At 35.4% G+C, this 12,665-nt stretch overlaps 1 protein-coding gene across 1 annotated transcript in view; it reads right to left on the reverse strand.

Annotated features, from left to right (window-relative positions):
- SNX7 (sorting nexin 7) overlaps nucleotides 1–12,665 on the reverse strand; it is a 109,617-nt gene that overhangs the window by 17,286 nt on the left and 79,666 nt on the right. The window contains exon 8 of the mRNA XM_047082311.1: nucleotides 10,017–10,169. Coding sequence (XP_046938267.1) covers nucleotides 10,017–10,169 — 153 coding nt within the window. The remainder of the gene's footprint in view (nucleotides 1–10,016; nucleotides 10,170–12,665) is intronic.

Here is a 12,665-nt window from a genome sequence, read left to right on the forward strand (position 1 = left end):
AAACGTATGGCCAACTCATCTTTGACAAAGCAGGAAAGAACATCCAATGGAAAAAAGACAGTCTCTTTAACAAATGGTGCTGGGAGAACTGGACAGCAACATGCAGAAGATTGAAACTAGACCACTTTCTCACACCATTCACAAAAATAAACTCAAAATGGATAAAGGACCTGAATGTGAGACAGGAAACCATCAAAACCCTAGAGGAGAAAGCAGGAAAAGACCTCTCTGACCTCAGCCGTAGCAATTTCTTACTTGACACATCCCCAAAGGCAAGGGAATTAAAAGCAAAAATGAACTACTGGGACCTTATGAAGATAAAAAGCTTCTGCACAGCAAAGGAAACAACCAACAAAACTAAAAGGCAACCAACGGAATGGGAAAAGATATTTGCAAATGACATATTGGACAAAGGGCTAGTATCTAAAATCTATAAAGAGCTCACCAAACTCCACACCCGAAAAACAAATAACCCAGTGAAGAAATGGGCAGAAAACATGAATAGACACTTCTCTAAAGAAGACATCTGGATAGCCAACAGGCACATGAAAAGATGCTCAACGTCGCTCCTCATCAGGGAAATACAAATCAAAACCACACTCAGATATCACCTCACACCAGCCAGAGTGGCCAAAAGGAACAAATCAGGAGACTATAGATGCTGGCAAGGATGTGGAGAAACGGGTACCCTCTTGCACTGTTGGTGGGAATGCAAATTGGTGCAGCCGCTCTGGAAAGCAGTGTGGAGGTTCCTCAAAAAATTAAAAATAGACCTACCCTATGACCCAGCAGTAGCACTGCTAGGAATTTACCCAAGGGATACAGGAGTACTGATGCATAGGGGCACTTGTACCCCAATGTTTATAGCAGCACTCTCAACAATAGCCAAATTATGGAAAGAGCCTAAATGTACATCAGCTGATGAATGGATAAAGAAATTGTGGTTTATATACACAATGGAGTACTACGTGGCAATGAGAAAGAATGAAATATGGCTCTTTGTAGCAACATGGATGGAACTGGAGAGTGTGATGCTAAGTGAAATAAGCCATACAGAGAAAGACAGATACCATATGTTTTCCCTCTTATGTGGATCCTGAGAAACTTAACAGAAATCCATGGGGGAAGGGAAGGAAAAAAAAAAAAGGTTAGAGTGGGAGAGAGCCAAAGCATAAGAGACTCTTAAAAACTGAGAACTGAGGGTTGATGGGGGGTGGGAGGGAGAGGAGGGTGGGTGATGGGTACTGAGGAGGGCACCTTTTGGGATGAGCACTGGGTGTTGTATGGAAGCCAATTTGACAATAAACTTCATATATTGAAAAAAAAATAAAATCTTAGGATAACACAAAGTTATTCATCTCTGTTTTCCTTGCTCTGATCATTATTACTGATCATTATTACTATTAGCTTTACATTCTATTTGAAATAGGACTGATTGCTCACCAAAAACTGATTTCCATAGCATAGATAGTAAAAAGACAAGATTAATCATTAATTAATCAGTAGTGTTGGTCTATATATTAAAAATACAAAGGGAAAGCTCCTGGGTATTCAATGGATTGCCATTGATGACAGTAAGAGAAAAACTTGGTGTTTTCTTTCTGATGATCATCCCTAAATGAACTGACTGAATGGTCCATAGAAAAGTGGTGTGATGTAGCCTGAATTTGCTAATCCAGACTTTAGACTCACCCAGTGAGTGTCTTCTGGTAAATAAGTAGATAATGTGGGCACAAGAATGTAATGTGTTGCAAATTTTAACTGGTATGAAAATGTTTAGGCTGATTAAAAATCTAAGCATATTAGCTTCTCAAGCTGGTGTGTTGCTTTCCAAGAAGTCTAGTCTACGTATAATGTGAATCTATTCAATCCTGGGGTCTATAATGTAGTTCTGAAACATTCTTCAAAGAGTTTCAAAGATACATACACTTCTGAAGGGCTGTTTTAGCACCATCAAGAAATCTGTCTTCTTGGGTCTAGAGATCAGATCAGGGACCAGCTTGAGTAAATGGTATGGGGCATAAACACAAAAAGAAACGTCCCCTGACTTGGATTCAAAAATCCCTTTCTGAGATAACTGAATTATTCCCAGCTATTCTTATGATTAGGGAGTTGAGACACATTAACTTTAAAGAGAGTATCTGATTACTCAGTTTCATCCTAAGAGATTGTCAATATAAAATATATAACTTAAATGGTTCAATAAAGACCATTTATTATGCCTCTGACTCAACATTTCAAAGGAAAGCTCAAAACCTACCTGTCATTCCTTGGGATCAAAATTACATTAAATAACTCTATCTGGGTAGATCCTCTGGCACTCCCATCCTTCTCTCTACAAGGAAGGCTGTTCACAAAGACTTTATTGTGTGATTGTACATGGTATATATCAGAAAATACAGAGGTTAACTATTTTGGAAACAGGTGTCATTTTTACAGTATTCCCCCAAGCTTTCTCTGAAGCTAATTTTAGCATTTACCTAGCAATGAAAAGTAGTGTGCATTTCTCCTGGGTGAGCAGAAGAAGTCTCCCAATCTTTCCAAAATAAGTCAGTTTAGGATTAAGGGTTACAACTAAGGCTTTGTAGCACTGTTTTTGAGGCTGGTAAAGGAAGAGCTTTTGCATTGTTTGTTGGAAAAGAGAAAATACCTAGAATTCTCCTTTTTGTGGCAATGGATAGCTGTTGATTTAGTATCTCTTCAAATATACTGGATTTTAGTTACCTTTTATTTTTATTTGTCTAAATCTTTCAACTTCTACTTTCATTCTCCTGGATGGAGAAAACAGGAATGAAATAGAATTGAAGTAGTCCTGTATTTTCAGCTTCCATAACATGGTTTCCACTTTATTCACTTTAATAATTTTATTAGAGCTTATTAATTCCTAGCTTTCTTGAATCCAAAGAGGCTCCTCACACCCAATTCCATGTGACTTTGATACTACTTGGAAGTCATTCACTTTTTTCCCACCCAAAAAAACTTACTTCTTCCATTTTGAAATGTGCCTTCTGACACTGTTGCTTGTGTCTTCACCTTTGACCGAATCCATCTCTTTGTATCTTTGCCTTTCATAGTCCGTGGTCCACAGGTACAATTATATCTGATTTTTTAACTGCTTCGCTTTTTAAAATTGTTCACTCCTCTTACGTCAAATTCTCTTTTTGAGTCTGTGACTTTAAAATGACAAGTAAATTTTCTGTAACTTCTTAAGCCACTTTACTAAATTCTACGGAATATGACTGAGAGTGGCCAGAGTTTTCTTCCTTTGCTCTTATGTCCCAGATTTTGAAAAGGGTACTTTCTCCAGGTTTCTCTCATGTCACATAACAGTTCCTCTGTGTTGGATGGAATGAAGTGAAGGAAAGTCATTCTCCCTCACTGTTTCTCTTAATTCATGTAGATGAGCACAGAGTCCGTAACTTCTCTGACTCCCAGGTTTTAAAAGAAGAATGAAATTTTGGATAGAAATCTAAATGCCACTCAGAATCCTGCTTAGTTGGCAGTTTGATAATCACTATCAATACACATTAATGTCTTAAAGTCACAATGCTTGGGAACTATCTTTCCCTGGACCAGAGTGTTTTAAATTTACAAAATTTACAACATGTTCCAAACTATGTATGCATCACTGAATTTAAAACAACTCCTTTGTTTGAATGTATTTTGCCATTCTCCAACGTAAGCAATACATTTCTAAATAAATACAACTATACTTCAAGAACTTCTAGGATGTTCAACGTTCATCCGTTACTTACTCTTTATAGGACTACTATGATATATATATATATATATATATATAATAGATATATTAAAATATATACATTAAATATATTAAATATATATTTAATAAAATATATTAAATATATAAATATATTATATTTATATATTAAAAAATATATATAATATATATTAAAATATATACATATTTTAATTTCCCTAATTTTTAAGTGGTCCATAAGTAACTGGACTTGGATTTTACGGAAGCATTTGGTGTATTATTCATCTGGCTAGATGGTGTACTCTTGCAGTAATTTTGTTTCTTTCTTCCTTGATTTTCCAGAAAATGTCCTATACTATAATCACTTTTTGCTTCCTAGACGTCCATGTTGATATATATATATATTATGTATATATATATACACACACATATGTGTGTGTGTATATATATACACATATATATACATACATATATATACATATGTATATATACACATATATATACATATATGTGTGTATATATATACACATATATATGTATATACGTATATATACGTATATACACATATACATATGTATATATATGTGTGTATATATATACACACACATATATATACAAATATGTGTGTATATATATGTATATATATACACACATATATATACACACACATATATATACAAATATATGTGTATATATATACACACACATATATATACAAATATATATGTATACGTATATATATACATATATATTTGTACTATTCAGTAGTGATAGAACCCTTTGATTAAATCTGTTCATTACAAGTCAAGGAAATAAAACTCATTTAAACGTTCTTTCCTTAAAAAAAGTTAATACATGGTAAAGCTGTAGTAATCAAGTAAAAAATATATATACTTACTATTCTTCCCCAGTAAACTGTAAGGTCCCAAATAGCAAGAGTAAAAGTTTGAATCTGGATGCTCCGTAGTGCTTAGCACAGGATTTTAATGTTAACAGAATTTTAAATGAATGATTTCACATGAGACAGCTGACATTTTTAAATAAGGTTGATATCATTTGAAATGAACTGACCTCTGATCCGGTAATTTCTTAAAATTCTTATCCAGGAAGTTTTTAAAGTCTAATGTTCATAATTATTTTTTTCTTTTTTTTTTTTTTTTTAATTTTTTTTTTCAACGTTTATTTATTTATTTTTTTGGGACAGAGAGAGACAGAGCATGAACGGGGGAGGGACAGAGAGAGGGAGACACAGAATCGGAAACAGGCTCCAGGCCCCGAGCCATCAGCCCAGAGCCCGACGCGGGGCTCGAACCCACGGACCGCGAGATCGTGACCTGGCTGAAGTCGGACGCTTAACCGACTGCGCCACCCAGGCGCCCCTCATAATTATTTTTAATAGTATTATTTGTGAGAGCAAAAAAATAGCATAAAGCCTCAACTGTTCATTGTTGCCTTTGCTAATAGAAGTAAACTAACACAATGTATTGTATTATTATTAGATAGGAAAGTAAACAAATGAGAAATATGGAGCTCAAAATAACATATATCCACTGTAATCATCATGACACAAAATAGATAAGTAATCATGTTTTTATGCTGACACATTCAGAAAGGGTCATGTAGAAATTTTAAAATATTTTGATCTGAACATAGCAAATTATTTTTCTATAATTGTATTTAAGTATACCACTCTCTCCAGGAGAAAAGGTTACAGGCATTCTTTATTTTATGTTAATGTACCTAGCTTTTGTTGTTTTTGTTTGCTTTTAGTGTGCATGTATATTAATTTTATAACGACAGAAATAAGGCTATGCAACAAGGACTTCCACACATTAATAATTAACTGAATATAATACTTAAGTGAATGTAATATTTAAAGTCATATAGTTTATTTCTTTGCACACTTTACAATATTAAACTGCTTTTTGTGGCAAAAGTTAACATATGATCTTTTCATTGTATTAAAATTAAACTTTCAAAGAGTGTATTCTTTTAATTTGTAATACCTACCAAGCATCACTTCCTTTCAAATCCCCACCATCATCATAATCATCATTACCATCAGCATAAACAACCATATAAACAGACACTCTTTTGTACCTAATAGAGAGTAATGAGAAAATGTCCATGCGCTTAATGCTGCATGTCATGTTTTATGGTTTTAGCATCCCCTCACATTTTATCAGGAAATAATTTGCTTTGGTTATTTGGGTACCAATATGCTTTGAAATTATTCACCCATGTTCAGTTGGATTTTTTGCTGTAGTGTCTTATTAATTCTTGTCTTTTAAAATAACTCATGGGGCGCCTGGGTGGCTCAGTCGGTTAAGCGGCCGACTTCAGCTCAGGTCATGATCTCACGGTCCGTGAGTTCGAGCCCCGCGTCGGGCTCTGTGCTGACAGCTCAGAGCCTGGGGCCTGTTTCAGATTCTGTGTCTCCCTCTCTCTGACCCTCCCCCGTTCATGCTCTGTCTCTCTCTGTCTCAAAAATAAGTAAACGTTAAAAAAAAATTAAAAAAAAAATAACTCATATTTATTCTTAATTATTGGCCTTATAGGACAAAATGGAAATAACTTTATTTTACTTACTTGAGTTTACGTGGAAGTGCCTGTTATATATTTGGTGCTGTCTCCAAATAAATTCACACATCTAAGTACTACATTTCAATGTGACAATAGCTATCTTCTGATACAGACCCATGCCTCATATTTATAATCTGATTTTCCTGTCACTTTGATATTTAAATTTTAAGTTATAAATAAGCTGTGACCATTTCACTTCATAAAACAAGTCCAAAGGCAAATGTTTATACCCCAATTCATCTATCATACTAGGAACAAACCCTTATGGAATTTATATTTGCAAACGTTGATGAAAAAAGAGGTATTTCTGGAAGAATGTGATTAAATTAAAAAGGAAATGGAAAGATTCTGGAACATTTCACTTCTCTGTATATCTAAGAGATTCTGAAGTTAACAGATAACAGCAGACTGTTACTGTTTCAGGCCACACAGTCTGCATGCTAATTAGAAAGCCTTGATTATTTAAGGGCTCCAACTTCCTAATTATGCTTGGACTGATATAGCAAATCAGTTAAAAGTTATTCACTCAGGAAAAAAAAAAAAAAAAACAACAACAAATAATTGAAACCGCAGGGTTTTTTTGAATTTAAAGAAAACCAATGATTCCTTCAAAGATATACATCTAAGATGCAGTACACTTGACACATTTTTAGTAACATTTATAAATATAATTCACTTGGAGGAAGAGTTAAAAACATACTGATATTAAAACTGCTGTGAAGAACAAAATTGGCAAAATGACACAGTAATGCTAATTTAACTGTTTCTAAGAAAGCAATATTTTATATAATTTGAAATCAGTCTATGAGACTGACAAAAATGTGAATTTATGTGACAGGTAGAGTCAAACCCAAACATTTCAGTTGGGAGTTCAGTGGAATTGCCATGAAGATTTTCCCTTAAAAAATGAAGTTCAAACTTAGAAAAAAAGTTTGCAGAGCCTATCATTTAAAGGAAAATATAATCAGTGCATGTGAAAATATAAACAGTGTCATGTGATACTTACACCCTAATATACTTATGTTTTATAACTATAATTACTTCTAGTATATTGCATATTTTAGTATTTGAGGCATTGTCCGTAAATTATTTTGGTTGACTGTCATAACAATTCTGTAACATCAGAATGGACAGGTTGTAATGCAAAGGAGAGAGGAAGTCTTTTTGTGGATTGAAATAGTTAAGTGGTAAGAAAGCCATAGTGATAAATTAATTAATTAATTAATTAATTAAGCCATAGTGATAAATATCACCATAGTGATGTCATTCAACAAAATATTTTATTTATTTTCATTTTCTACTTTCATTTTTTTTAAGTTTATTTATTTATTTTGAGAGAGCGGGAGAGACCGTGCACACGAGGGGGAGAGGAGCAGAGAGAGGGAGAGAGAGAATCCCAAGAGGCTCTGCACAGCTAGTACAGAGCCCAACGTGGGGTTCAATCTCATGAACTGTAAGATCATGACCTGAACTGAAATCAAGAGTCGATGCTTAACCAACTGAGCCACCCAGGTGTCCCCCAACAAAATAGTTCAAATCATTTCAAAATCTGAGACTTATGGGAAATTCCTTTGAGATACTTAAATTTACTTAAGGTTGTTAATGCAGAATAAAAAAAGTTAAGGACAGAAAATGATCTTTTCAATCACTTGAGTCTCTAGGCCACCACCATGAAATCCCTATGTCAGTTCGCATCTCTGTCTGGTACCACAATGCTCCCTATTAGGTCTCCTCATGTCCAGTTTTGTTTCACTCTGAGCCATATAAGCCAGAGTGACCTTTCTAAAAGGCAAATCTGATAAATATTGTCACTTCCCTGATGAAAACTCAACGGCTTTTCCTATTTCCCTTAGAATGAAAAATAAAGACTTATATTACGATGCCCTCTTCAGCCCAGTGTGGTTCAGGATGAACAGCAAAATAAGGCATCTAGGCATATTGAATATTTTAAGCTGAAGGAGTCTGAGACTATGGCAGAGGCAGGAAGGTCACTTTGATCTTCCATAACCCTCAGCCCCTGGTGCAGGTGGTAAAACCCTCATATGAGAGTTGTTCTCCTCATATCTGGAGGAAAGGAAGGTACTTATCAAAGGAAAGGAACACAGAGAAGACACCTAACACACAGGTCTTGTCATGTTTCTGCAGTTTATTATATATACCTTATACTCCTTAATCTACCATATTTCTACATGACTGCCCACCTGTCATCAAACCTAGCAAAAAACATTCACATCTGCTTCTTAGTCCCTATGTCCTTAGGAAGGCTTCTGTGTCACAAAGAACTTACATTACATCAATCTGTATGCTTTTTTTCCTGTCAATTTATCTCTATCATTTTAATTTCAGACCCAGCTAGGGACTGTCAGAGGGTTCAGGAAAACTTTTTCCTCCCCTACAAACCTCATTTTTCAACTCAACACTACCCCTGCTTCTCCAACCTCCAAAAAAGAGCCTCAGTTATTTGAACATATTCTCTCACTTCTAGGGATTTTATGCATGTATTTTCTCTAACTGGAACTCTTTCTCACATCTTTATCTACCTACTTCTTATTCATCATTCAGGTTTCATCTTAACCACATCCTCTGCAGAATCTTCCTCATTCCTTCTAGATTAGGTTAGATGCCCTTGTAATGTCTTTCTACACTAGAACATATTACACTTTATTATAATATTTTGTATTAATTGACTGTTTCCCTTGGTGACCGTGCCTACGTAAAAAGGCACTGTATTTGTGTTGCATGCTATGGTCTCTCCAGGGCCCAGCACAGTGTCTGATGGAAGTAGAGGCTTAAGAAATGCTTATTAAATGAAAATAGTTTAATCTTTTCAAAATATACAATATTTTACAGTCTGGCATGCACTATAGACTATAAAGCATAAATGTATCAATTTCATATAGTCATTAATTTAGTCAGAGATAAGGTTAGAGATGTATGTTGAAAATGCACCTGCTAGAAACAGTATGTTTAGAATATGCTTGATTAAAAAAAAAGGATAGTATAAAATTCATTTAAAATGATAACCACCTTGGGGAACTGTTAGTTGTAAAAAAAAAAAAAAAGATGAAAAACAATCATCTGAAATCAAAAGGATGACTAGGTTCTATCTTGAAGTAAAGGAAAAAAAGAAAAAAAAGCTGAACTAAACTAAACTGAAATAAAAAGAGAGAATAGCATGCTCTTTTGTTGAGGCTTTGAACAACTATAGAAGGCAAAGTGGAAATGGAAGGGAAACAAGGCACAGGACCTGATTTGATTTTCTGCTCATTGAAACCTCTGGTCCTTTTCTCATGTTGCAAATACTTTATAACATAAGAAAAGGAGAGGATGAGGGTAATAAGATGGGAGAATCAGTAGCAAGCATTGCCCAAGTGCTTTTAAAAAATTCAAATCCTTCTAAAACAAGAAACTGTGGGGAAAACAAACAAAACAAAATGATAGCATAATTCTTTCCCACAATCAAGGCTCAAATTAGGCACCTGGGGCATACTGTATAAGAAGGAAGACTCTTCATCCTTCCTCCACATAAACATATTTGTTTCAGTGGGTGGGTTCGGCATTACTCGATTAACTAGCAACTCCACTGGCACTGAGCCACCAAGGAGGCATTTGAATGTGACACTTGGTTCCTTAACAGACTCTTTCAACAAAGGACAGATTGTAAAAGAGAGGACAACTTTCATAAAATGAAGCAGTATCACATAGCACTAATTACCTGTTCATAATACTGGATATTCTCCTCAGCCATATCTGTAAATGCTGACTTGATATCATTTTGCATATTATGTCTCCATCTTTCCCAGTCTGCTTTCAGGGCATTATTAGCGCATTCAACTTTATCTTCAAGTTTTCCAATCTCTTCTGTAAGCTGAATTAGATCACAAAGAGAGATAAATTGATCTATGTATTCTTGTTACTAAATGAATTCATCAAGTCTAAGCTGAACATTATATCAAAACATCTTAAGAATAATTCTTTGGAAAGTCACCAGCACTTACCATGTGTAATAACCAGTTATAGTAAAAAGAAGACTGGGCTCAGCCAGAGATGCTAACTGGAGTTCGAAGATCAACCATCAATTAACATTTGACCTTGGCCTAAGTCTGTCAAACCTTGGGCTTAGGTTTCACTATTTATAAAACAGAGGAAATTGAACTACAAGTTATCTTAAAATTCTTTTGTACTAACTCTCACTACCACTATTGTTTATGGTGATAATATTTATGTTAAAAGGCATGGTTTCATTAACCAGCTTCCTATTCCTGGGCTTCATTTTTCAATTGTTTTTTACTAGAAAGATCAATTAACTCACCTGTTACAACATCCATTCAGATTATGCACTCTAACCTGGAGGCCCAGGGGATCAACTTGACAAATTTCACCAAGCTAGTACTAGAAGCAGGTTTATGTCTGAAGACACCTAACACCTAGTCCGTGCATCATTACACAGGCTTAGCATGATATTTACACCCCCTCACCACTTCACCTGCCAACCTTAGAGCATGTAGTCCAGCAGCTTATGGCTTATATTTTGTGTATTTACATATTAATACATATATTTATACATATATATTTATTCATATATTCAGCATATATTTAAGTGCCTTCTCTGCACCAGGCATTCTTCTAGGAGAATTCAGTATTGAAGACAATAGACAAAATCTCTGCTTTTACTCAAATGGAGAGAGACAAACCAAAAGCAAGATAAATGAAATAGGGACTATCAACTGAAAATTAATGCTAAAAAGAAAAATGAAGCAGAGGGGCGCCTGGGTGGCGCAGTCGGTTAAGCGTCCGACTTCAGCCAGGTCACGATCTCGCGGTCCGTGAGTTCGAGCCCCGCGACAGGCTCTGGGCTGATGGCTCAGAGCCTGGAGCCTGTTTCCGATTCTGTGTCTCCCTCTCTCTCTCTGCCCCTCCCCCGTTCATGCTCTGTCTCTCTCTGTCCCAAAAATAAAATAAACGTTGAAAAAAAAATTTAAAAAAAAAAAAGAAAAATGAAGCAGAAAGGTAGATAGGGAACATATGATGATCCAATTTCACATGAGATGACAGAGGAAAGCCTAAATAAGAAAGTGTCTTTTGAATAAATATCTTCAGTCCACAAGAGAGTAAACCATGGGGGTTCTCAGTAGAAAAGTTGTTCCTGGTAGAAGAAACAAGGGTAACAGATTGGAGGCGGAAGCATGCCCCGATGGTCCAAGAAGAACATGGAGACTAGCACGGCTGTAGCATATAGTGGAGTGAACAAAAAAGGGAAGGTTCTAGGAGATGAAGTCACATAAGGAATGGGTGACCAGATCTTACTGAGGCATGTAGTCTGTGGTGAGGTTCTTGGATTTTTACTGAGATCCAAAGCCAGGAAATTACATGCAGAAATGATACCATCTCTCTCATACCTTAAAAGGGGCATCATCATTACCATTGTGGTGTGACTGAAAGTATTTGAAAGAGACCATTATTCAAGAAGATCCACATTTCAGAGATGTTGAAATGCAAGAATGTCTTAGAATAAAAATAGGTTATTTTGCTTCTAATGCTTATGTGAATTATTACTCTAACATCATCATTATCATCATCATCATCACCATCATCACCATCATTATTATTGCTATGGAATTTCACCTTTCTGCCCTTATTTCATCACAGCCATATTTGTTTTTATTTCCTAAGAATAGACACTTGGTATTACATAAATCTCTGATTATGAGAGATCTATTTCATTAGTAAGGCTGACTTTCATGGTTTTTTTTGGGGGGGAGGGAGGCAGATATTATTTTACTTTCTTGTTTTGTTTGTAAACTATCTCAGGGAAGCCATTTATTATTTTATGAGTATGTGTACTCTTTGGAGTGATTATTTTGTTACATCTTAGAAAATTTGTCTAATGAGTTGTTAATGGGATGTCTGATGGTAGATGCCAGGGGATAAGCTAAGAGTTAAACTGCTAAAATGCCAAACCCAAACAGGTTCTGGGTCTGCTGGAAAAATCATAGGGGCTGGTTAGAAAAATTCACTCCTCTAGGTTGTTGGATGGAATCATGCAATTTTCAAAGTCAGATGGAAATTATTAGCATAATGTCTCTTTTATGTAGGATCAGGAGGTACCTACACCAACTGTGAGTGCACTATTATTCTCCTCTGCTTAGCATTTTCAGTCTAAAATTGTTATGCACTGGAGTGGGATTACTGGCAGACTGCTCTACTAAAATTGGCTTTCGGAAACAGAGTATCTGAATCATATATTGTATCTTTCTCCCCTTCATAACAGTTTAACATGATGTCCCTGCCATAAGGGGTTTACAACATAGTTTTCCCTTTGTCAATCTGTAACTCCCCCTCATAAAATCCCATGAAGTGGTGG

The sequence above is a fragment of the Lynx rufus genome, unplaced genomic scaffold (assembly GCF_022079265.1).
Source record: "Lynx rufus isolate CCGP_SWC_20201006 ecotype Redwood Valley unplaced genomic scaffold, mLynRuf1.p SCAF_2, whole genome shotgun sequence".
Lineage (NCBI taxonomy): Eukaryota > Metazoa > Chordata > Mammalia > Carnivora > Felidae > Lynx > Lynx rufus.